This window comes from Stegostoma tigrinum, chromosome 1, assembly GCF_030684315.1.
Source record: "Stegostoma tigrinum isolate sSteTig4 chromosome 1, sSteTig4.hap1, whole genome shotgun sequence".
In the NCBI taxonomy this organism is placed as follows: domain Eukaryota; kingdom Metazoa; phylum Chordata; class Chondrichthyes; order Orectolobiformes; family Stegostomatidae; genus Stegostoma; species Stegostoma tigrinum.
Genome location: NC_081354.1, coordinates 83,665,464 through 83,693,009, shown reverse-complemented (window position 1 = coordinate 83,693,009; position 27,546 = coordinate 83,665,464). Strand labels below are relative to the sequence as shown.

General features: G+C 41.3%; 1 protein-coding gene across 5 annotated transcripts in view; it reads left to right on the top strand.

Annotated features, from left to right (window-relative positions):
* Positions 1 to 4,516: 4,516 nt before the first annotated feature.
* Positions 4,517 to 27,546, top strand: part of LOC125459720 (protein FAM184B-like) — a 169,848-nt gene continuing 146,818 nt past the window's right edge. For 4 of the 5 annotated variants that reach the window (XM_048546509.2, XM_048546519.2, XM_048546492.2 and 1 more), the window contains exon 1: positions 4,518 to 5,201. In XM_048546509.2, coding sequence (XP_048402466.1) covers positions 5,058 to 5,201 — 144 coding nt within the window. In that variant the 5' untranslated portion in view covers positions 4,518 to 5,057. Of the gene's footprint in view, positions 5,202 to 27,546 lie in introns of all 5 variants that reach the window. The other variant, XM_059646818.1, reaches the window with a different exon arrangement.

The following is a 27,546-nucleotide window of genomic DNA, read 5'->3' as shown; positions in this document are numbered from 1 at the left end:
TTTGTCCCAGATGGTGTTGAGCTTCTCGATTGTTGTTGGAGGTGCACTCACCCTGGTATGAAGAGTATTCATTACATTCCTGATTTGTGCCTTGCAGATAGTAGACAATGTCTGGGCAGTCAGATATGAGTCACATCAGTATTCCTACCTTCTAACATGCTTTTACTGTCACTGTATTTATATGGTGAGTCCAGTTAAGTTTCTGGCTGTTCTTACTGTTATCATTTCAGTGCCTTTGTCAATGCCAGGTGGCTTGTCCAGTTTCATTTCTCATTTGAGACATTGTAGTGATTTATGATGGAGTGGCTTGTTAGGCTATTTCAGAGGGCTAATAAGAATTAACCATATTGCTGTGGCTCTGGAGTCAAATGTAGGCCAAACTAATAGAACATAGAACATAGAACATAGAACAGTACAGCACAGAACAGGCCCTTCAGCCCACAATGTTGTGCCGACCATTGATCCTCATGGATGCACCCTCAAATTTCTGTGACCATATGCATGTCCAGCAGTCTCTTAAATGACCCCAATGACCTTGCTTCCACAACTGCTGCTGGCAACGCATTCCATGCTCTCACAACTCTCTGCGTAAAGAACCTGCCTCTGACATCCCCTCTATACTTTCCACCAACCAGCTTAAAACTATGACCCCTCGTGCTAGCCATTTCTGCCCTGGGAAATAGTCTCTGGCTATCGACTCTATCTATGCCTCTCATTATCTTGTATACCTCAATTAGGTCCCCTCTCCTCCTCCTTTTCTCCAATGAAAAGAGACCGAGCTCAGTCAACCTCTCTTCATAAGATAAGCCCTCCAGTCCAGGCAGCATCCTGGTAAACCTCCTCTGAACCCTCTCCAAAGCATCCACATCTTTCCTATAATAGGGCGCCCAGAACTGGACGCAGTAAGGATGGCAGACTTCCTTTCCTGAAGTACACTAGTGAGCCACATGGATTTTTCTGACAATCAACAATTGTCTCGTGGTCATTAATACATTCTTAATTCCACGTATATTATTGAATTTAAAATTTTACCAAATTCTGCTGTGGCAGAATTTGAACTCAGGTGCCCTGAGCCTTAACTGTTAAAAAGTCAACAGGTCTGACTGCATCTGTGGAGAGAAAGCAGAGCTAGTATCTCAGGTCCAGTAACTGTTGTTCAGAACATTAGCTGAATTTCTGCTTTAATAGTCTAATGATAAACCAACAGTCCATTGCTCCCCACAATTGATAAAATCTGGAAAAGCAATGATCCCTATATTTATTCCTGGGAAGCCTGACTACAAACCTTGCTCCAGCTGAAAAATATCCATCGACCATTACCGTTTCCTATTACTCAGCCAATTTTTATATTATGTGACTATGTCAATTTTGTTCCACATCCTATAACATTCTGCACAAGCTTTTTGTATCTCCCAATCACATTTTCTAAAAGCCTAGGTACACCACATCCACAGCATAACCCTAAATGAGTCTTCCCATTACTACTTGCAGGCTCAGTGGATTGGCCATGCTAAATTGCTCGTAGTGTTCAGGGGTGTGTGGGTTATAGGGGGATGGGTCTGGGTGGGATGCTTCAAGGGGCAGCGTGGACTTGTTGGGCCGAAGGGCCTGTTTCCACACTGTGGGGAATCTGTTCTAATCTAATCTTACTTCAAGGAAAAACCTCAAGTTAGTTCAGCACAACTTTATTCAGTATCCTTGGATGAATCTCATTCAGTCCTAATTCCTTTTGCAACTTTTTTTTGCTATCCTTATGCCTATAGAAGACATTGATTCACCACTTTTATGTTTGTCAGTTTTATTCACCTAAATTCTATTGTGCTTCTCTACTTACTTTTTCACCTCCCCTTTGAACATTCTGTATTGCTCTTGGTTCTTGACACCATACCTGTCATAGCACACTTCTTTCTTTGTTAACTTCTATCTCCCTTTTAATTGGGACCACTGGATTTGCTTACCCTATTTTTCTGTTTTGAGGGAATATACCAAGGCTATGCTTGACCCAACTCCTCTTTGCAGGCAACCCGTTGTACAATTAAAGGTTTTCCCACCAGATTATCCGGCTCTGCTCCATTCTTGCCTGTAGCTTAAATTGTCCACACCACACAGTTAGCAAATGGTTGTAGCAGAACTGCAGATCTTAGGTCTCTACAAACTCTCCAGTCACGAAAAAGACTCACAACAAAATCCAAATAATAATTCGCTCTCTCCACAGATGCTGCCAGACTTGCTAAGTTTCTAATTTTCAGCAATGTTTTGCTTTAATTAGATTTGATTCCTTGATTATGGGATTGTTCGGCCCTGTCTAATGTATGAGGCTTCTGCTATTTGGCATGCAAGTAGTCCTGTGTTGTAGCATCAGGTTGACACCTCATTTTTAGGTTTGCCTGGTGCTGCTCCTGGCATGCACTCCTACACCCTTCATTGCACCTTGTTTGTTCTCCTGGCTTCGTTGTAACAGTAGAATGGGGGCCATGCCGTACCATGACATTACAGGCTGTGGTTGAATACAATCCTGCTGCTGTTCATGGCTCACGGTGTCTCACGAGTGCATAGTTGTAAGTTGCTAGATTGTTTCAAAGTCTGTCCAATTTAGCCTGTTTGTGGTGCTACACAATGGGGAGATGATGACCGGATGGCATTGTCACTGGACTGTTAATCCAGAAACGGAGCAAAGTTCTGGGCACTCGGATCCGAATCCCGAATGGCAGAGGTTGGAATTTGAATTCAATTAAAAAAATATGATATCTAAAGATGACCATGAATCTTTTGTCAGGAAATACCCATCTGGTTCACTAATGTCCTTTAGGGAAGGCAACTGTCATCCTTACCTGATGCGGCCTACATATAATTCCAGAGCCCCCACAATATAGTTGACTCAACCACCCTCTGAGCAATTTGGGATGGGTAATAAAGGCTGGTGTAGCCAATGACACCCTCATCCTGTGAATGAGAATAGCCTCCATTCCTTCCTTTTAATGTGAAGGACTATACAATGAACACTCTTGCTAATGGCATTGTTGTGTACATTTGCAACAAGTGGATTGCTAAAGATGAGGTAGTAGATTTTTCTCCCTCAGTGGTATCCTCACCACTTGTCACAGAGTCAGTTTAGCAGCTATGTCCTTCTGGAGCTAAACAGCAAGGTTTATGTCGTCAGCAAGCCACTCTGTCATTTGTTGAGGTTACCACCAGTTGTATGTTCTTCCCTCTTGCCGTTCTCGATGCTTTTCCCAAGTGCTGTTAATACGGAGGAGAACACATTCAATGGTTGCTGATATATCCTACATAGGAAGTTTCCTTGCCCTTGTTCTACCTGATACTGTGAGGCATGGAGGTCAGGAGCCAATGTTGAGGACTCCCAGGACAATTCCTTCCTGATTGTACACATCACCTCTGATGGGCTGTGGAAGTTCATTCACTTAATTCAAGATGAATAGACTTCCAGTTACTAATGGCATCAAGGGAGATGGCGTTGAGGCGGACGATCAGCCGTTGTCTACATTGGTACAGCAGGCTTGGGGGTGGGCGCTGAACAGCACTCCTTATTTCCTATGCTTCAGTTTTCATTAATTCATTTCTTACGGCTACATTATTCTTCCCGCCTTACTAATTTAAAGCTGTTGTAACACACAATGGCAATCGAATAAGGCAATGCAAGGCAGGAATAAAACCCCTGTCAATGTCGATAAACACGACCGAACCAAGATTGTAAGTGTACTTTGTCAGTTACCTGCGAGCGGAAACGAAACGGGTTCTGACGTACCGCATGCAGATCAGGGAAATGAATAACACATATTTCGTTCCAGTAGTTTCAGATTCTAAATTGAATAGCAAATGAAAGGTAAATTGACTAAAACTTCTGCAAATTGTGTCAAGATAACCATGGAAATGTCCCACACAATCCAGGATTTCTGTCCAGAATAAGAAATGAAATCGACAGTTTTTTAATATATTGGAAAAACCTTCAGTCAGGTTTATTCGACCATCCAGATAGTCCTTCTGCTAGTGCTTATCTACAAAACACTTTTGTTTACGATGCCGTATGTTTGGGAATCAAAATATCGACAGCTTTGTCGTTTTTATGATGTCCACTGATTAGTGCACCGGCAGATTGAAGGCAGTTCGGGGAAATCATGAGGTCACTGCGGGGTCAGTAGGATAGTATAAAATAAAGGAAAGGTCAGGTTACAGAAAGGACACGCATTCGATTTAGTACAAAATATGTAAACTGTATTTTAAAGAACACCAAGAAAGATGTATAAGAATACAGAGTTACAATTTACTGGCGTGTGAGCCGCAACAATTAGACTATAAACAGTTCAGGAATTTGCAATAAAGCAGACAGCTGCAGGAATGAGGGGCAAGGAACAAGTGTTATCCACTCCAATCCCCTACGTTTATTTCATCTATGTATTCTGCCACGATTTTGGAGGCGATGGGAAGTTTCCCTTTAACGGCTTTCTCATCTGAAGGACTAATCGTGGTAAATCTTGGCGTCCTTTTGCTGATTTAGCAGACCACCAGCCCCCAGAGGCATCTGTTCCTCCTTTTCTCTCGGATAGCCACCTCCTTTCAATTGACATGAGAAGGTATCTCGCTCCTAGATAATGGATATTACTTGAGCATAAAATAATGGGGAGAGTTTTAAAAATATGAAGCCCTTTTAATACTATAATAATTTGGCTGTATTTCAGTAAATTGCGCCTAACAATTTTAGATCCAGTCGAAATGCTTTAGATGATTGAACTGATCTAATCCCCTCCCTTTTCGGGGGCGTTGCCCTTTTATGTTTATCACATGGTGATAAGGGACGGAGCTGGTCTCCTGAAAACTTTACAGGGGATCTCTGTGCCTATTCTGGACTGTACCGCTTCCACCCACCGATCTCTCCTCCGTCTTCTGACGCTGAACGGTTCGGGTGTTGTATATGCTTCTTGTTTGCCCTCGAGGAGGCAGTGGACCATCGGCGAGAACGACCCCCGCCCGCTCCCTCTCCCCCCGCTCCTGCCTGAGCCCGGTGTAAGGTGCAAGAGCTGCCGCGCTAACCTGGAGCGATGGCAACTGGGGGGAGCAGCACCGAGCTGGGGAGCCACGGTGCCAAATGCAATGGTTCCAGAACGACTCTGCCAGACCCGCTCCAACACTACAACTACGACCTACACGTGAAAATGAGCAAGAAGATCGCACAATTGACGAAGGTAATGATCGGCGAAGGTTGCTCGATCGTACAGTGAACGCAAACATGAGCATGGGACGGAAATGTAAAATACGCGTGCGGGTTTATTTCTACCAGGTTCCGTTGATTATTCTGAATCATGGAAACTTTTGCGTTCAAATCAATAACGTTGTAATATAATTTATCGTGTAAAATGCTCAAGAGATTGGTTAGAAGTGCCTGAGACTCATTTTGTGTACGTTCAAAGGAACGGGCTAACTTACTGCATTACCCAATGAGGTGTGAAATGTCGGTGGGTTCGTGTGCCTTTTTCAGCAGGTTCCCACTCCGCACACTTCACTCAAAGCCGCACTAACTTTCACGTCGGTTACCTGGTTGCTACAACTGACACCTAAAGCAAACCTCTTCTTTCCACGTATTTCGGCTTGTTAAGGTGATCTGCGTGGAACATACAACTTTACGGTTTCCACCTCGGTAAATAGAATGACTTCACGCACTGTTGACTTTTCAAATACTTAATGAAAGGGCTCAGAGCATTGTTTTTTTTAAATTGCCGTGTTTGGTTTGTTTTTCTTCACATTCTCTGTAAGTGGTGAGAACAGTCCCTTTATCAGTCCAGTGCAAAATTTTTAGATGATTTTCTGCTGAGCTGATCATGCGGTTGTGGTTTTGGCATGGCCAGCTAAATATATAATCATGTGTTTATTAACTCTCAAGCAAATAATCATAGGAAATGGTCCTCTTAGGGAATGACCACAATTTGTATTTGTGTGTGTGTGTGTGTGTATTGTTATAAACCTCTCGTGTTTTGTTTCATGTTTGGGACATGAGCTTTGCTGGTGAGGCCAACATTCTCACCCTTACAGATAGTGGCCGGCCACCACCTTTTAAACCACAGAAGATCATCTGGTTCATGTATATGTTGTGAAGTTGGGTAGAGTATTTATGGATTGGAAGGTAGAATGTTCGAATTTTGATTTTTTTTTTGTTTGTAAAAATGATGGGGAAAGAGCATGTAGTCCCTTTTCTAAACTATCTTTTTTTCTAGGCATGGAGATTTAACAACGGGCAAGTGAACAGAGAGCTCCTAAAATTGAAACATTTGTGTCAAAGGGCTGTGTGGTTAACAGCGGAGGCAGTTGCTTTTGTTGTTAAGGCACCAGATTGACAAATGGCCAATTAATTTAACAAAAAAAATTAAGTTTAAATCTGATGTGTTTTGACAACCTAGGACTGATCCTGTTGTGAGAAATTAATGGGTCATCAAAGGTTAGAAAGAAGATGGCGTTTTAAAAATCAGTGTGAGAACAATTACCATCTGTTAGAGTTAACAACCAGCAGCCCTAAGGTGAAAATCCCTAGCTGTCACAGGATTCCCGAAACTCTCAGGAAAATGATTATCTGACTAAGGACACAGCAGCACTCTTAGCTAATATTCCTGATACAAGAATTTGACAGAGAGAAGTGTTCCTGATTGAAGAACAGCGGAGAAGGCATGGAATGTTTTTGGGAAGATGTATCTTGGCTGTAATTCTAAGAGACTGTGTTGATTTAGTTTTATTTTGTTTTATGTAAGTAGGACTGCTACTTATTAGAACACCATGAGAATTTTGTTTTATTTGAGAATAGTTAGTAGTTAAGGGGGGAATTGTTCGGAGATAATGGGAACTGCAGATGCTGGAGAACCCGAGATAACAAGGTGTGGATGAACACAGCAGGCGAGGAAGCATCTTAAGAGCACAATTGTTCAGTTTGTTAGAGTTAGATGAATAAGCAGAACTACTAACGGGTAGAAGTTGGATGACTCAGGAATTCATTTAAATTTCCCTTTATAGATTGTAGGTGGTGAGCGGCAGGCTGTACCACTTTACACACTTACTTTAACAGGTTATGAGGCAAGGCAAGCTTCTCTGGGTTAATGGTTTTAGTTATCAGAGGGGGGGGGGGGGCTGACCTCTGGTTCATAACATATGTGATGTTGTTCACAATTCCAGGATCTGATCTCAGTGATCACAAAGGAATGGAGATAGTTTCAAACTGAGTTCATGTGTATCCTTCCGCTCTTTATCCTGCCTAGTCCCATTTGAATTTTATGGGTTTAAACTCAGATGAATATTTAGTCTTAACCAATCCAGTCTCTCTAGAACGAGAAATGAGGCCACCTACCACATCAGACCGGACCCCAAAAATAACAAGCGGGACAGACCAAAGACACTTCATCAGAGGCATACTGATGTTACTGAGTATGGTGCTGAAATATATGCATAAATCAACCTACCACCTCAGCAAACAAATCAACAACCTTACAGAAAGGATGCCACAGACAATGGCGGGGCGGGGGGGGAAGGATTCAGAACTAGGTCTGAGAAATTTCTTCAAGTGATGGGTCTGTGGCATTCTCTGCCACAGAAAGCAGTTGAGGCCAAAAGCCTGAATGTTGGGAAGGAGTTAGATATAGTTTGGCTGAAGGGATCAAAGGGTAAGCGGAGAAAGAATGAATGGGTCATTGATTGATTGTGGTTGATCGGCCAACTTGCAGAGAAGCGCGGAGCTAGCTCAGATCCTCAAATGGCCTATTCCTATTTTCAATGTTTCTGAACAACAACACAAGCGAGATGTGCAGTAAATTGCTTTTGTCTTACCAATAGGATTATCAGAACTACACAATCTTGATGTACAGCAGCGATAGTATGTTACAGGGCAATTGATTCCAAACCCCCTCTGCTTGCTTTCTTTTAAAGAAAAAAGCACCTTAAGCAGATTTTTTTTTATGTTTCGCGTGGAAAGTTGATATGATACACTCTGAAAAATTGTTCACTAATACTGAATGTAGGATGAAGCAACCGTGACTGTTGAACACCTCCAGTTTAGATCATTGGTTCTGGACAATAGTTTGAATTAAACAAATGCTTCTCCTTCTCCTCTCCCAATATATGTCAAGAGGCTGGGTGAAGGGGAGTGATTTCAAGGAGATACTCCACAATAATATTTCACTTTTATTATCATTGTATTTTTTTTAAATGGAAAGTAGATTTTCTGACAAACAGCATTCAAACATTTCATGGTTTTGTTCATCATTATTATAATGGAATTTGCAAACCATCCAAAATCTGCTAGATCGTAAGCCTTCCTTTACTTCCTTTATCCTTCTGAGAAGGTTTTATGTCCTGCTGTCGCAGCTCCCAAATTAGAGGCATTCATACTTCATGAGTCACCCAGTTCAGCGATCTGTCTTTCTGTCTGTCTGTCCCAATATCAAAAATATTCCAGTTTAGCGGGGTTTTTTTATTCAATATCCCAGATCAGAGAAGCGTCCTATTTCCATTTCCACATCCAATGCATGTAGAAACTCTATCTAGTTTAGTTTACTCTGTCCCTTGAGATGAAACCTGCCAACTCTTCCATGATAAACTTTTGACAGCCGTTTCAATGCTGTTAAAAGTGGAAAGTCCCATGTGCACCTCCACGCCGAGCCTAGATCCGAGCTTAGTCATACACGAACCAGAGTTGATACTGTCAGTGAGAAGGTTGAAATTTCCCAGTCAGTTCCCTTGGAGGAATAAATCAGTAGTTGTACAGAGAACCTCTTAATTTGCTGTCCCTGGGATTAAAATACTTAGATTTGTTCAAATATATGCAACTATTGTGGGAGTTTTAAGTCAACCTTGGGAATTTTCCAGTTTCAAAGACACAGCAGTTTGTGTGGTTTTGTTGATGGTTATAAAGTAGCTTAAAACCCCGATTAACAATAAAGGATTTCACTTTCCCATGCATAGATTTTCATTTTAAAAAAATTGCATTGTATATATTCATTAATGCCTAAACTCTAATCATCCTATTTAAAATGTTGCAATCCATTTGCAGAAGAACGCAAGCTGTAGAAATAGAAATAGATAATCTAATTCCCTAAATCTGCAATGGGTACAGATCACCATATGAAGAAAAGTGACGGGGTATCGTCAGTGTTGAAGTGTATGATCAAACCTCTTGTGGCACATTAATCTGAGGACTAGCACTGCACATTGCCTCCCTGAGCTCTTAAGTTAATGAGGTGAAACTGCAGAATGTTTGCACGTGAATAAACATTTAAAACATGATTTTTCAAATTTGCACTATCTCAGTCTGTTCTCTTTATCTTCAACGTAGGTAGATATTAACAAGATGCTAATTGGCATCTTTCATAAAATGTTTAGCTGTTTTTGACTGTAATCAGTTTCACTTGGAACGTACTCCAGTCTAATTTCAAGGTTGCTGATTTTGTCATGGTGTACTCTAGTTTTGTGCACGCAATATATATTGGCCTGCATGTGCATTGGCACTAGTTTTCCACCAACCTGTGGTGATTCGCGGCATATCATTTACTTGCAACAAGTTACTGAACACATTTTTTTTAGTGATGCTGATAGAGATTTTTAACTCAGTTGTGTTAGCAAATTTTCTGTCATTAGATACAGAGCTCTTAACCACTCAGCTGTGGTAGTAAAACATCTTCAATATCTTGTATACCTTGAAAGTGGAAGCTATAGGTACAGAAACACACTCTTTTAGTTGCTAAAATGCCACATTTTGTAGTTTTATTGCAATGCATTTCTAAGAATGACTCCCACTATGATCTCACCAAGGTTTAAGACTGGTTTACCACAAAGTCAAACTCCAGTAATAAACCCAAGTGTTTGGTTTACATTTCAATGGCCTTAATGATGTCACTTGAGACTTCTGTACAACCCTGAAAAGTTGGTTTTAAACCCTTGCAACCAGCTAACCCATTTTGTTATTCATTCCGAAACACAGCATTCTTTTGATTTTTGTCTGTTAGTCTATGATGTGGCACCTTAAAAAGGCATTTTGGAAATCTAGGTGTTTTACATCTACTGCTTTACAATTTTATTCTTTTGAAGACAACTTCTTCAAGTAAATCTGAGGTTTGTCTAGCAAATCTTACTTTTTTTGAAATTGATTCTGACTGTTCATTCTCATCTTTTTGGTTTATGGATTACTTTTTTTGGTAGGGATTCTATTATTGTTTGTATCACTAATGTGAAGATAATTTGTTGGCTATGCTGTATCTCTGTTCTTGAATAGAAATGTAATAATAATCTGCCAATTTTCTGGCACTGTACCTCCTTTGTAATGTTATGATTTCAGCTGATGCTATTTCTGGACAAGTCAGACCCCAGACTGAAGCCTAAAAATAACCCATCATCTCCCATGTGACAGCTTAATGCACTACGCTGTTTATGATTTTGTTTGCCTGTAAATTCTCCAATGTAAACAAATAACTATTACCCTCCAGGGAATCTTTCTCTCACTATTTTAAATGACCTTAGTGTGGCCACAGAAATACTTAGTAATTAATCACTAAACTCTTGTCTTTCAGACACACAGACAACCTGAATGCCATCAGTTCATATTCAAATAACCAAGCTCAAAAATAAATGTTAACATAGTTAAATTTCTCAATTTGCGTCACAGTCATGATAAACGTGTGATAGTGCCATCTCCCTTGTTTTTAGATCATTTTTAATGTGTAGGTGCACTCTCTACAGACCAGGGATTGTTCTGTTGTTATGTTCTCCCTGTGTCATTCCTTCCTACAAACAAGGAACAAGAGTAAGTCAGTTGGCCCCTCGAGCCTGCTCTGCCTTTGAATATGATCATAGCTGATCTAATTTTAACCTCCACTCTACATTCCTGCATATCCCCAATAATCTTTCATTCCCTTTAGTAACCAAGAATCTCTCTATCTCCACATTTTGAAAAAAAATGTCAAAGTTCTGCCTTCATTGCCTTTTTTTAAGGAAGAGAATTTGAAAGACTCAACCCTCTGGCAGAATTTTTTTTTTTGCCTCTCTTTTCTGCTTTTAAAGCTGCTCCTCATTTTAGAATCTCCCACAAGAGGAATTATCCCTTTGACATCCACCCTGTCAAATCCCCCTAGGGATCTGAAGTTTCAGTTAAGTTACCTCTGACTCTTAACCCCAGTGGATACAGGCCTAGCTTATCATGTACTTGGTGCCTGATTTCTTTCTTCCTGCTCAGTTTTCCTTGTGTCTTTTTTTTATCATAGTTTATCATCAACGTTTAGTTGGTTCTTGTTTCTTTTTCAGGAAAATATGTTTCTTGTACTCTTACATCTTTTTTTCAATGTTTCCCCATGACTGATGTGAGTTGCCAGATGGCTGTCCGTTTGTATCTTCTCAATTCCACATTTCCACCTTCAAATTTATTGCTCTGGTTAATTTATTTTTGTCTGTCAATTTCTTTTAATTTACAATATAATACAGTCACTGTGACTAAGTGTTTTTATAATTCTATTGTCTGATTCATGTCCTATGACTAGATCAAACCACAAATCCTCGTTGTGTTTCCTGACATGGTGGGTTAAGAAGGCAGGTTGTGTGTAGAGTTCCCTATCCACTTTGCCACCTTCTTCTGACCAGCAATTTTGCACTAACTGAAATTTCAACCTCACCCCCATCAATAATTTTTTAAAGTTCATTAGTTTGTTTTGTCTATTTCTTTTTCCCACATTTTCCTTCAACATTACTTGGGTAAAAAATTTTTAAACTTGTTCATGGCATGTAGCTATCGCTGATTAGGCCAGCCTTGATTACCTCATCTACAATTGCTTAGTGGGTATTGCTGTGTGATTTGGAGTCAAGTGTAGGCCAAATCAGGTAAGGATGGCAGATTTCCTTCTCTTGAGGACACTAGTGAACCAGGTGACTTTTTGACCATCAAGAATGGTTGCCATTAGGTTAATACTTTATTTGTTTCATTAAAATTGAATTCAAATTTCACCATTTGCCACAATTCAACCCTACACCCCCACAACATTAATTGGTAATCTGTTTTGAGTTGGACCTCAGATTATGAATTCCTGAATTGAGACTGTTAATCTGGTCCAATCAGGGAGCCCAGGCTGACCGATATAGAGTGGCATAGATGCTGCCACTCCAATAGCCGACTCAGAAGAGGCGATGCTCTAGTCCGGGATGGTTCATGTGTAAATAAAGGATGACTTGGTGATAGGATTCTGGCCATTGGAATTATTTTAGTGGCAGCAAGAGTAAAACACAATCCTGAAGAAACTCATCCTTAACAGATGTTTTTGAGCTGGGTTAAACATTTCTTGAATCGTGCCTTTATTGGGAAGATCAACTTGTTTTTGATCCTAACATTGAAGACTGGACCGAGGATGTGGAAACAATGTTTTCCCCACCCAGGTAGATGAAAACCAAGTAATTTTCCTGGCAGCCTGTGGAACTATAGCTTTCTCTTCTATTAGGAGCCTAACTTTTCCTGAGGCACCAGATATTTAAAAACTCTCAAGAATTGGGCATAGTTAAGGAATATTGTAACCCCAAGCCTTTAATTCTGAGGTGTTGTCATTTTAACTTGGAATCAGGGGAATCTGTATCAGGATTTTCGACAAGATCATGATGACTGGCAGATGCCTGTGACTTTGGTTAAATCCTTAATGAATGTTCAGACAGTCTGGCATGTGGGATTAATGATGTTTTTTGCAAAAATAAAAGCCTCCTAGCCGAAGCTCAACTGGACTTCACACAGGCACAACAACAGGCTTTGTTGTTTGAAAATGCAGTAAATGGAGCATACGAGTTAGAGGGCATCTTGATGGAAGCGGAGATCTTCACCAGTCTGATTGAGCTTGGTGGCCATCATGAAGGAAGACTAATACTTTGCCTCACTAGGACGTATTCTGAACGAGGGACTCCAGGTGAGCTCAGCCCAGCCCAGCCCTCAGCAAACTCCAAAACAAATCCAAGCCTTGGCCAAATAGTTGATTTTTTTTTTCAGGTTCCTGGCTGGAAAACCTTTTGTCGTTGCTAGTATTTGGACTTGAGACAGCAAGAGTTCCACCAGGCCTGAATTGAGTGAAGGAACCCATAAAGTTTTTGATAAGATTTATAGTTCGGGTTGTGGGTGAGGTTGTAGACTTGCTTGCCGAGCCACTGCGCTTGGTTGCAGGCGTTTCGTCACCCTGCTAAGTAACATCATCAGTGCACCTCTGGTGAAGCATTGGTGTTCTGTCCTGCTTGTTATTTATATGCCTCAGTTCACTGGGGTGGTTGACTTTACCTCCCATTCTGTTATTCAGTTGTTTGTATATCAGGTCCAGTTCAATGTGTTTGTTGTGGAATGCCAGGCCTCCAGGATTTCCCTGGCATGTCTCTGTTTGTCTTGTGCTATTGTGGATGTATTGTCCCAGTCAAATTTGTGTCCTTTGTGTGTATTGAGACCAGTGAGAATTAGTCATAGCTTTGGTGGTAAGCTGGTGTTCATATATGGTTTATTGTTAGTTTTCTTCTGTGAAAAACACCACATAGGCCAAACTGGAAGAACTTAGATTTGAATACAAGACAGTTGATCAGTAAAATCAGGTAACCTGAACTGGTTGGATTGCTAAATTGTCAGGACAATTTCGAAGGGCTAGTGAGATGGACTTCAATCTGGGTAAGTGTGAGGTGTTGTACTTGGACAGCATAAACAAGGCAAGGGAATATATGATAAGCAGTAGGACCCTAGGAAGCACTGAGGATCAGTGGATGCATATGTCCACTGATCTCTTAAAGTAGCTGGACAGTTAAAGTTGTTAAGAAGGCTCGTAAGATAATTGCTTTTATTAGTTGAGGCATGGAGATGCCAGAGCTGTGTAAAACATTTGTGAGGCTATAGCTAAAGCAGTGCATGCAGTTCTGGAATCCACCCTCCGGGAAGGGATATGATTGCAATGGAGAGATTGCAGAAGAGATTTACCCGGATGTTGCGTGGGCTGCAGAATTCCAATTCTGAGAGAGATTGGATAGACTGGAATTTTTCTCCCCCTGGAGCAGAGAAGACATGATTGCAATGTATTAAGTTAAGGAACAGCGAGGGTATATGAGAAGAAACTTCCTGCTTGGTGGAGGGATCAATGACCAGGGGCATAAATTTAAGGTAAGGGGCTGGAGGTTTAGAAAGGATGAAGTTTCAACAACTTAATCTTTTTCCCCAAAACCCAGAGTGTGAAGAGTTGCAACCATGAACAGTTTTATGATGAAAGTTGTACTCCAGCCCTGGATTTTTAAACTCAAGATGACAGGAATGTTTTCATTAATTTTTTTAAAGTTAAAATTTGGTAAGTAGTACTGTTTACTAGGTTCCAGATTAACTTCGGGAAACTTTCATTTTTGTGATTTGTGGTGCTTTGGTGTGATTCTCAGTTGAAGACATTGTACTGTGCCTTGGATTTTCTGTGATAGTGATAGTATCACCTTTAGAATTTCTAATGTTGTGTCCTGATTTTTTTAAGTAATTTTTATTTTAATTCTTTTAATAAAATGCATTTTTCAAACTGATGTTTGACACCAGACCTTGTGAATGTGCAAGAGATTGCCAGATGATATTTCTCATTTGTAGTCATAAGCTTTAAATAATCTTTAATATAAAGATGTGTAAATATCTAGTCTGTTAATAGGAAGGCTCCATCATTTGATATGGAACCTCTGGATCAGTAGAAATGGCACCAATCCTTAAAATAGTATAGAAGTAGCATAGTTTTGGTTCTTGAGCAAGAACTTGAGTTCTGGATAATGTTTATAACTTAGCCATTGGATAAAAAGCCAGGTAAATAGTATGGACTTATTGGATTTTAGTTTTTGGTCAGGAATGAGCACTGTCAAACACTGAAAATCTTTGTCAGTTACTGGTTAAAAAGTTAGCAATTGGATAGATTCAGTGCTCTTGTTCTGGGAGGTTTCAGCGTACAATGCATGTGACAATATTTGCTGACCTGATTGTTATATCTTAATGTAAGTTGGACTGCAGACTGGTTGACCATGATCGATGTATCATGAGGCCTTGTCATTAGCTACAATTGTTCATATCAATGTACTGATGAAGGTATGAAGATACAAAGTTGGGTAAGGGAATACATTACTGGCAGCAATCCTTGCCTCCCCTGCAGTGCCTGGAGGTAGTGAAGAGCTGCCAGGTCTTGATTACGAATCAATGCCTGTTCCGTGGGTCTTTAATCCTAGACCCCGTACTGACCTGTTGGGTGCCACATTAGCGGCTGACCCTCCTGTAAAGAGGCAGTGTGGCACTTTGGCTTTCTCTCCAGCCAGCAGGCGTGATCATGCAGTCTCCACTATTTTGCTTTTGCCCAACATGTTTTGGCTGTCTGCGGGCAACTTGAAAAGTGCGCATTTCTGCCTCTTTAGCATTCTCTTCATGTGAGAGAGAGAATCCATAGGCTGGCTCTGTGAGGGGGTGGGCTACCTTTCTAGCACAGCTAATGATGATAATAATGATAATACTTCTATGATCACGCCATTAGGAAGCTGTGCAAGAACTTCATTCTAACAACGACAGATATTCTGAAACAGACATTTGACCACCTGGAACACTTGGGAGCCCCTCAACAATCTGTGATGGGTTTCCATAATCGTTACAGCACTCAGTGGTTTTGTTTGGTTCTGATTTGGGAGAAGCGCCTGGCTGAATCTTGTAACGCTTCAAGCATTCAGAAATCTTATCCTCCTCATCTGTCTTTTCTTTCAATGAAACCATTCAGAATCCCCCTGTAGGCCCCAGCACTGCTGCCAGCAGGGGCAACCTTATCTGTTCATGACTTACAAAGGGCTTTTTTCAAACATCAACAGCAGCCAACATTTATTTCACATCGTTCCAAGTTTTACTAACTCTTCTCACTAGTGCTTTCAGTTTCTAACATTGGGTGACCTTTAGCAGTGCTCAAACTGGCTTGTGTTTTTTTGTGAAGTACCGCTGTGGATGCTAGAAATCTGAAACTGAAACTGACCTAGAGAAACTCTGGTCTACTAGCATCTGCAGAGAGAAAACAGTGTTAATGTTTTTCAGTCCAGACACCCTTCTTTCAAACTGGAAGCATCTAGGGAAAAGTGGTATTTATCTTGATGACCAGTTTGTTAATTTGGTTGGGGTGGGAGGAGAGGAGTGAGCAGAAAGATGGAGCCCAGAAAGAAGAACAAGGTTAGCCAGACAAAAGGATTGTCGATAATAAGCTGGATAGACGATGGATGAAAAGGCGTTGGATGGCTTTCGGCACAGCCATCTCCTGACAGAGCCTGGGGTGTTGGGGGTGGATGAAGGACATGGAAGAAGGTGCTCAGGCTTTTAAAATTATTGAACTCCATTTTGAAAATGAGCTGCTCTTCTTCCAGATGTGCTGGAACACTGCTACAAGCCTGAACCAGATGTTGGGCAGGAAACGAGGTGGTGTGTTGAAGTAGCAGGCAATGGGAATCGTGAGGTCATTTTACAGACAGAGCATGTGTTCTGCAAATTGGTTATCCAGTCTGTATTTGTGGTCTCCATTACAGCAGGAAGACACCTGAAGAGTGAATACAGTTGACCAAATTGAGTGAAGTGCGGTAAATCACTGTTTTACCTGGAAGATGTCTGGAGCTTGACTAATAAGGAAGAGATAAACAAGCAAGTATTGTACCTCCTGTGTTTGCATAGGAAGGTGCTGAGGGGGGAGGTATGGGGGGGTTGAAAGTGGAGGAAGAGTGGACCAGGTACCCCAAAGGGAATAAGCCCTGTGGAATGCAAACAAGGGAGGGGAGAGGAATATGTGTCTAGTGGCAGCATCTTGCATGAGGGAGCAGAAATGGCAGCTAATGATCCTTTGGTTGTGGTGGGTAGTGGGGTGGAAAGTCAAGGCCAAGGAATCTTATTGATGTTGTGGAAGGGATGGGCTAAGGGCAGAAGTACGTGAAATAGGTCAGACACAGTTAATGGCCCTGCCAAGTGTGGTAACAGAAAATCCTTGTTTTGGTGTTGGGAGTGAGTGGAGAAAAGAAAATTGAACATTTTTGAGGGTCCCTCTCAAACATGCCATCATGAGATGTTTTAATTTAATTTGAGTCAGGGCAGGATTAGTCCCACACCAGAGAGGATGTTCTGCTGCTGAGCATTTACCGTCAGTGCTACCAGGAATAGTGACCACTGCTGAGATTATGGCCTGTCCCCGAGGGACGTGTTGCCAGAAACTCTGGTAAGTCTGGAGTTTCGCTAGCCAAGTCGAGGAGGGCAAGGAAACTGGACTGATGTATCTTGTGCCCAATGGAGAACCACAAGTTCAGAAGGATACCCACCCCCAGCTTGCAACAAGGTGCCAAGTGACGTGTACATCCCTCATTGCAAATTAAGTACCTGGAAAGAAACAGCCTTTTTTCCTGTGTGATCTGTCTCCTGTCGTAGATCACAAATTAATAGTTTGGAATACCCAACAATCCTCACTGACACTTTATCTTTAAAAAAAATAACTGGCCAAAAGATCATAAACTCCCAGGGTGTGAGAGTTAGAGTTTCATAGCTTATAAGCCTCTGTTTCACACTTTTCCCCTGTACACTCTTTAAAGCTCCTTGATGCACTTTGAAACAGATCTTTAAAGCCTGCGGAAGCTTTGCAGTTTGCTTTTGCCTTGTGACTGCACCTCAGTAAAGCCCGTTACATGCTGACTAATTCCTGTTGAAGTCAGGGCACTGGCAGAAGCTTGACTTCTGGAGCCACTTTTTTTAAGCACACCTTTGCTCGCTTTTTCATGTCATAGTACGGAAGAATGTTGCAGGTTATGGAGGGGCATAGATAAGCTGCAGAGCTGGGCTGAGAGCTGCAAAAGGAGTTTAATGCGGAAAAGTGTGAGGTGATTCATTTTGGAAGGAGTAACAGAGTACTGGGCTAATGGTAAGATTCTTGGTACTGTAGACGAGCAGAGGGATCTCGGTGTCCATGTGCATAGATCCCTGAAAGGGTCCACCCAGATTGATAGGGTTGTTAAGAAGGCATACAGTGTGTTAGGTTTTATTGGTAGAGGGGTTGAGTTTCGGAGCCATGAGGTCATGTTGCAGCTGTACAAAACTTTGGTGCGGCCGCACTTGGGGTATTGTGTACAGTTCTGGTCGCCACATTATAGGAAGGATGTGGAAGCATTGGAAAGGGTGCAGAGGAGATTTACCAGGATGTTGCCTGGCATGGAGGGAAGATCTTATGAGGAAAGGCTGAGGGACTTAAGGCTGTTTTCGTTAGAGAGAAGAAGGTTGAGAGATGACTGAATAGAGACATACAGGATGATCAGAGGATTAGTTAGGGTGGGCAGTGAGAGCCTTTTTCCTCAGATGGAGATGGCTAGCATGAGGGGACATAGCTTTAAATTGAGGGGTGGTAGGTATAGGACAGATGTCTGAGGTAGATTCTTTACTCAGAGTAGTAAAGGCAGGGAATACCCTGCCTGTAACAGTAGTAGGCTTGCCAAATTTAAGGGCTTTTAAATGGTCGTTGGATAAACATGTGGATGATGGAATAGTGTAGTTTAGATGGGCTTCAGATTGGTTTCACAGGTCAGTGCAACATTGAGAGTCGGAGGGCCTATACTGCGCCGAAATGTTCTATGTTCTATAACATCGTGCTTTGCTTTTCAGTCTTTGGCTGTCTGGCTTGGTGAGCTGCACCGTACATAATAGGACCCTCTAGCCATCAATTGCCAGTATAGTGAAATTTGCCTTGAGTGACTGCTTTCAACACAGGGCTCTGACTTCCATTTGAACTTGACAGTGGGATTTGGAAGTCCCCAGGATAATTCCTGACTAAAGCTGAAATGTTAAATCTGTCAAATTCTTTAGTATGTAAAAGTTAATAATTGAAAGTGACAATCTGAGATCTGACTAGCGAACTAATACTGTACAAGATATTCATCCTTAAATGTTGATGTGATTATTAGCATAAATTTAACCAGGCTGTCTTTTTGTAAGATAGAATCACTGCCCCACATGCTCAGCTATCTATGGATTCCTGTCAACTTCCCAAGATGAAACCCACCTGTATATGAATGCACAAAGTGAGCTCAGACTTTTGAACTGTTGAAGCATTGGGGTCACAAGTAAGGGGAAAATGAAACATTGAGGTGTTTTGCAGTTTTATTATGACAATTGCTTAAATTCATTTCTGTTATATAAACACACAGTAGAAAAGTAATTGTTGTCCACCAAATGGAGTTTGACACCAAATACTCTCTGGAGTATTTCATATGAAAAGCATGTCAGTAACATCTGTAAGTCTTTTAAATTTCCCTTAATTGATACCCTGCTATGTTATTTAACTGCATGAGTTCCAGGGAACTACAGATGCATAACACCTGGTCTGTATTTTAATAGTAATTATAAATAAAAGTCTCTGCACCATAATTAAAAGATACAACAGACAGACATAAAGACATACTTGAAAATTTATGGAGAGTAAAAGCAACTGTTTTAAGAATAGCGCTGTGCCCTTCTCTTGACTTCTGTTAAATGTTTAATACAAGCTTCTCACAAAGCTTTGAAGGGTTAAGTTGAGTCACAATGGTGTTTGTGTCTAAATGCACATTTGATAGGTGGTAACACTGCATACTAATTGGTGCCTCTGTCTTTCTCTCCTGATTGTTTTTTTTGGAATATTTCATAGTCTGCATTTGTCACTGTTCAGCTCAGAGTTCCTAAACTAGTTTCAACATAATTCAAAAATAAAATTAATGAATTGACAATTGTTAATTTCTTAGTTCAGATATAAACAAAAACCACTGAGTTTAGATACCAGATTAAAATATTTTCACAGTAGGAATCCATTTGGACATAAAAGCATGACAATTGTTAGATTGGTTGCTGTCTATCTCGTGGACTGAATTTTATTGCACTGATGTGTGTGGCAAACTTGCACTGGGTAGACTTGAATAGAGCTGTGATATTGCAACTTATTAAAATAAATGTTTACCAGTTGCCATTTTAACTGCAAGTCAAAACACTGGTTAAACAGGACATATCAATGACTAAAGCAGTCAGTGTCCAAATGCAGCAATACTTGGACAATATCCAGGTTAGGGCAGAGTACATATTAATGTAAAAGCCTCCTGTGCTATTTAATATGATCATGGCTGATCTCATCTCTGCCGCAATAGACTTTGGCTTTCTATAGACTTCAACCCATTACTAATTAAAAATCGGCCCATCTTCTCAAATTTACTCCCTGTCTTCCCCTCTGTTTTAAACCTGCTATCTCTTATCCTTAAGCTATGACTTATTCTAGATTGCCCATAAGAGGAAACATCCTTTCCATGCATCTTGCACACTTAACACCTGAATTTCCTTTTCTGAACTCCAAAGAGTATAGATTGAAAGTGCTCAATCTTCCTTCATAAAGCAAACCTCTCATATCTGGAATCAATCTAGTGAATCTCCTCTGAACTGCCTACAATTCGACTACATCCTCCCTCAAGGGACCAGAGATTGTACACAGTACTCCAGGTGCAGTCTTGCTAATGCCTTGTGCAGTTGCAGCAACCCTACTTGCATCCACACTGTATACCTTTTTACTCACAAATAGAACTTTAGCATTTATTGCTCATGTTTGAGCTATGCAAACATCAGTTGATAACCAGCTCCGAACAGATTATCCAGAAAAAAAACAATCATCCTTCGTCCATCATGTTACTATGACTGAATGATCGGCTGTTAACATCCTTGGTTACCATGGTTGGGGGAAGAGTACAACCTTTTTAAAGAGGTATTATTGATAATCCAGGAAACTAGAAAGTACTTTTGTCCAATACCAACCTACCGAGCTAAAACTGTCAATCTTTGCACAAAGCATAGACCCCCCCCCCCCCCCCCACAACACCCACCACCACAAATGAATTGATAGAGGTAGGGTGCAGATCTGGAGTGAGTATGAATTGATCACTTTTTGTGGAACTCTCTTAAAAGGGGAGGTGGGTTATCTGACATTTCGCTCATTGCCTGGAATATTTTGAATAGATAGCAGGGTAACTACTGAGTTACTACTGGGTTTTATGTATAGCCCAGCCCTTGGTCCTTCAAAACAAGGGCATCTCTTTGCTAAAGTCTATGAAAATTAAACCAACTAAGTTCACAATGTATGACCTGCAGTCAGTGAATTTCAGTAAGCACCACATTGTCACATGTTGCATCAGGGATTCTGAGAAGAGAATAATTCCTCCATGGCTGTGTACTTTATTTTTAATGCAAGTGATAAAAACACATGCACAAAGCACTCCAATGAGACAACATCCGTGGAGAAAAATTTAATGCCTTGGATTGATAACCCTTCTTTGTTTTAGCAGCAGCAGACTTCTGCTCTGCCAATAGCTGCTCCCAGAGGGCAGAGAGCATGGACACGGACACGGATATGTTCAACTCCGAAGGAAGCAAGGATCCAAAACCAGGTGATCAGGCAGAGATAATGGGAACTGCAGATGCTGGAGAATCCGAGAGAACAAACTGTGGAGCTGGATGAACACAGCAGGCCAAGCAGCATCTTCTGTGCTCCTAAGATGCTGCTTGGCTTGCTGTGTTCATCCAGCTCCACACTTTGTGATCAGGCAGAGAGTTGGCCCTCTTGACCTGAGTGAGCCTTAGCGCTTCAGGAAGCTAAGATTTTCATAACTAATCTTCAGTTAATGCAGTCTTCTGGAATAAGACCTCTTTGGCCAGGTAGCGGTCAGTGAAGGACCAACAAACCGCTCCCCCCACCCCCACCCTGCCCCAACCCTGAACAACTGTTCTCATCCACTACCTGCTACAGCATCTTGTGTCTCCCTGTCTTCTCCTCCTAATAGGCAGCAAACAGTTCCTGATGTTCATAATGACTTGTGTAGGCAGGAAGGAAAGATGACTTTTTTGTTTGAGGGAGATGTCTGTGTGTTCTAGGTGAGGCAAAACAAGTAGACTGGTGACAGTGCCAAAGCGAAAGACTTGAGCGTTGATGGTAGAAACATAAACCCTTGCTGAGGTAGTGGAAATCAAACTCCACTATTCTTGGGCTTGTCACTAAAATTGAAGGTGTTAAAATAAGTATTGGCACATTTGCCAATTCACCTGATTTTCAGAGTCAGACTAACTGAGAGCAGCGACCATGTTTCAGTACTTAGTAAGAATTCTATTTTATTGCAAGTCATTAGCATTGTGAAGCATTGTGATATAACATGAGTAAATAAAACTCTAATTCCTTCACATACTGCCATTACAGTTTTACCCCTATCTGTAGATCTAAGATATTAAACCTTCTATTGAGCTGGTTTTGTGCTGATCCCAAAAGCCATGCTTTTTCTCTGTGCTGGTTTTCCTTTCCTGAATGCTTCCACTAGTTTGCAAGATGCCCAGGGTAGCTGGTTCGGTCATTAAAATGCCTCCGATTTATCTATGTTCGTCTGTTGCTATAAACAGTAACTTTTAGAGTAACTAGTTTTCTTCAGGTTTAAAATGTGTTTTGACTACGCTTAGCAGTGAAACAGCTCCTGTCTGGGCGGACCTCAAAACACTTCTCTCTGTAAACAGCTTGTGGCAGGGAACTAGTCAGTTAGTCCACAATCTCCTGCTAGTTGGCAGGCAAAAAGCCTTTATCATAACTGGCCACCACTCCATAGATCAATCAACTTTTGATGCCAACCAGAGCTGCATCTGAAAACCCAACTCCTCGGCTTCTGTTTATCTCCAGCCATTTCAATTCTTGTTCGAACAGCAATTTACAGTGCTTGCCTTGAGTATCAAGTTGCTTGCTTTCAAACCGTTGCAGGCATAGAAAGTGCTGGAGAAGCTCATCAGGTCTGGCAGAATTTCTGGATGATTCCAGGATTAATGGTTAAAGCAGAAACTCTTACACTACTGTTTTTTAAGGACAATGGAAGTGGATTAATGAATTATTTCTCCCCCCCCCCCCCCCCGCTCATCAGATGTATTGGCATATATTTTTAAAACTGTGGAACATAAGCTTTATTGTAACATCAACGTTAGATCTGATGTGAATAACTGTAGAATTGAGCTGACTGCATAATACTACAGCAGTCTGATTTTTAGATTCTTGTTCTTTTCAGCTGTTTCATTGTCACTTTCGAAGTAATGCGGTTATGATACATTTTATGTTACAGTGCATATCGTAACTGGCCACCAGCTCCATAGAAGGTTTGATACCTTAGATCTACAGATAGGGATAAAACTGTAATGTCAATGTGTATGTGAAGGAATTAGAGTTTTATTTACTCATGTTATATTCACTAGAATCTCTTGTACATTGCTGACAGAGACAGCTTTGAACTGACCCTTTACTAATGCCCAAGCAGGCATGTTTCACACTTTGGAGGCCCACCATTGTTGTGATCAGTTCACGCAGTTATGTATCTTTTTTCTTCTTTCCTGAGCGGCTAGTATCTGTTCTTCTCTTGCTATTTATTTGATACACTTTCTTCAAGATGACTCAGAATTGGTTTGTGGTCATTTTGGAGGGAACAATACATGACTGAAATTTTACATTAAAAGTATCCTGTGGTGTTTCAGATGATTCAGGAATTGACGAGGTGACTCATATACAGGCTGGCGTGGTACACTGATTTGTCACTTGAGAACCCTATGTGTAATAACCAAAATCATAAGCCACTCCATTTTTGATGCATGACACATTTAGCTATTGACAATGTCTTAGAATTGCATAAAATCCATTCCTGAATACTTGAGCATGTTTGCACTGCTTTTAAGATCCGTTTGCATGCTGTTTGTAATTTGTTTTACACCTATTTTGGGGGAAGATGGTGTACATTTGCATCAACATGGGTTTTTCAAACATGCAACTCTTCAAAGAGGCAGAAGTAGAACTGAGATGATAGTGTGTCCTCCACTAGCCCCACAAAGTTTGCATTCTTGGTACAGCCAGAGACAGACCTTTTTTAAACGGTGGTAAAATCTGAAGGATTGAGTACACGATCATGTAAGATTTGTTCCTTTTGCACTAGCCCAGTACTTGTCATTGATACCCATTCCTTCTATGTCCCTGATTTAAACACATATTTGGACAGTTTCTTCCCAAATTTTACTTACACAACCAGCAGTCAATTTCTTTATTGAGGGCTTTTCTTTGGATTTTTACGGGCTATTTAAATATTTGGGGTTACCTTTTTATTTTTGGGGCTTCTTTTTCATTCTCTAACTCATTTACTAGTCATGTTGCAACAGAGCATTGTTTTGAGTGGACACACTGGGGGCTCGACAAGGTTTGTGGAAGATGGGAGATATTTATGGGAATAGGAGAAGGGGATACTGCTGCTAGCAGGAATCAGTTTCAAAACAATAACTTTTTTTCTTGTGTAATATAGGGCACTTTCTTTATATTTTACATCATGTGGTGCCACCTCTTGGCAGCTAGTTGCATCCCTATTGAGAAGCACATTAGCTTTTGCAGATGATCTTTTGTGCCTTTAACTGGCATTGTTCGGAGCCTCTGCTACTTTGTTTATCTCTGATCTGCAGTGTTCATCGGAATGAACACATTATACATTTTCCCCATATAGTAGTACCTGAAGTTGTGCAGTCCTAAACTAGGCATTCCATACTTGAGGAATGAATTAACTCAGTGATTTTTTTTTACAAAAAATTCATCTTGGCTTCTAGTTGGCTGAATATTCTTCAAACAGGTTTAAATTGATTATGTGCGCTTGTTCTCTCGCTGCCCTGTCCACAAAGCTGCCTCCTTCCACCCTTGTTCTTTGTAGCCTCTCTTCAGCCTCCCACTCTGTAGTGGTTCCAACACCAACACCACCCCCCAGGTCAATATTGAATAATCACCAGGCAGTGTCACTTAGCTTATCAAGTACCAATGTGTGCAACACTTGCATTCTGGAGTATTTAGCATGAGATTCAGGAAGCAACATTGAGTAACGTGAAAGAAGGACTAATGTGATGGAATCTTTCCATCCCCGGAATGACATGGATTATGGCAAGAGGTTGAGGGAAGATCAGGAGAAATGTCCAGTAAGACCCCCTTTGTCAAGTCTAAGGAGTTGTATTTTTCAACCAATTGTTGGATGTTCAAGACTATTCTCACCAGGGGGCAGTAAGAGGCTCACTAACAGGGATTGTCACTCATCACCCACATTTTCACATGATCTTACCTCCATTAATATTGCAGTTTCCAATTGTCCCACTCACTTAAAGTTGAGACTGACAGACTGACATGACCATCAGTGAATGCATGGTGGCTCCTGTTTGCTCCTCTAGACCTCCATCTTGGACTCGCGGCACCAGTGTCTTGGGGCACGTGCTCCGTGAACAGTGACTGCATGCAGCCAGTGTCCACAGGACATTTGGCTTCCAACATCTCTGCATATTGGACATCTTTGATTTACTTCCAATACGGTCTGCACTTTAATGCTGTACTTTGGAGTGCACAACGTCCAGCATTGTAGTGCTGCTCCCTGGCCACTTAAGTCCTTAAAGCCATAAGGTATAGGAAGAAAAGTAGGCCACTCAGCCCAATGAGCCAGTTCTGCCGTTCAGTAAAATCATGGCTAATCTGATAATCCTCAACTCTCCATAACCCTGTCTGAGCATATTCAAGGCATATTTTTAATTAAAGGGCTGTCAAGGCAGGGCCCTTTTATGGGAAATACATCCACAGATTGACTACCGAGATGAAGTTCTTCCTCATGTGTTGTAAATGTATTAGTCCTTTATCCTGATATATTGCCGTCTAGCTCTAGACTCTCCATAAAGGGAAACAACCTTCCCACATCTAGCTTGAGATCTTGTTTCAGTAAAGCTGCTTCTCTTTTTTCTAAACTCCAATGAATAAAAGTCTAATTTACTACTCAAGATTCTCCTCCTAGACCTGGTATCAACTTAGTGAACTTCTCTCCATTGCCTCTGTCAGTACAACCTTCCCTTTAGCTAAGGGGACCAAAACTGTTCAGTCTTCCAGCATTGGCCTGATTAATGCCTTATACAGTTTTAGCAAAACCGCCTTTTTATTTTAAGTATACCATTATCCTTGAAATGAGCACCAGTATTTCACTGGCCTTATTACCAATTTTTGGATTTGGATGTTAGTATTTTGAGATTCATGAACAAGGGCTCCCAAATTTCTCTGCAGTTTACTGCAGTCTTTCTCCATTGAGGTAATAATCCAGCTCCTTTGTTCTTACTGCTAAAGTATTTGACCTCGCATTTGCCTACATTATAATCCATCTGGCTACAGTGCACTCACTTCCTTTCATCTTTGCACAGAGAGTGCCACTCAACTCTCTGCTTAGACCAGGCAGTGTCTCTGGGCTGTTTGCTTGATCTGGTAGCACTGACACACTTTGCCCCTCAGCATCTTTTTCTCTTGTCTGTTTGAACTTTGCCACCACAGCCAGAGCCTGAAGGCGCTCAATGTAGTGCCAACAGAAAGCCAGGCAGTTTGTCTGCAGCGATTAGCCGATGGGATGGACATGATGCTGGATGGCATTGTGCAACATCAGTGTTAACACCTGTGCCATGTGTGTGCCAAAGACAGTAAGTGTGCTTGAAGCAAATGGCGTCTCCCTGTGTCAACAGTCGTAGCTAAGTTGTTGGAAGGTATTCTGAGGGACAGGATGAACATGCATTTGGAAAGGCCATGACTGATTTTAGGGATAGTCAATATGCCCTTGTGCGTGGGGAAATCCTGTCTCACTAACTTGGAGTTTTTGAAGAGGTGCTGAAAATGGAAAGCAAAGCGGTTGACGCTGTTGACAGATTTCAGTAAGGCGTTTGACAAGGTTTTGCACGGTAGACTGGTTAATAAGGCTAGGTCACATGGAATACAGAGAACTAACCACTTCAATATGAAATTGGTTCGTGCCTTCGAGTGAAAGGGTGGTGGTGGTGGACTGTTGCTTTTTGGACTAGAGGTCTTTGATCAATGGTGCATCGCAAGGCTTGGTGTGAGTCCACTGCTTTTTATCACGATAAACAATTTGATATATGCAGTATGGTTAAAATTGGTGGTGTAGTGGACGGTGAAGAAGGTTACTTAAGACAATAGGATCTTGATCAGATGGGCAAAAGGGCTGAGGAGTGGCAGATGCAGTTTAATTTAGATAATTGAGGTGCTGCATTTTGATAAGGCAAACCAGGGCTGGATTTGTACGCTGAATGGTACGGTCCTGGCGGGTCTTGCTGAACAAAGAGGCCTTGGAGTTGAGGCGCATAGTTCCTTGAAAGTGGAGTGACAGGTAGATAGGTTAGTGAAGATGTTCGGTATGCTTGCCTTTTGTTCAGTGGATTGAGTATGGGAGTTGGGAGGTCATGTTGTGGCTGTACAAGATATTAGTCTACTGTTAGAATATTATGTTCAGTTCTGGTCTCCCTGCTGTAAGAAAGATGTTGTTAAACTTTATAAGGGTTCAGAAAGGATAAACAAGGATGTTGTCTGGGTTGGAAGGTTTTCCCTTTTAGGCATAGGCTGGGACTGCTTTCCCTGCAACATCAGACGCTGAGGGGGTCACCTTAGCAGAGGTTTATAAAATCATGAGGGACAT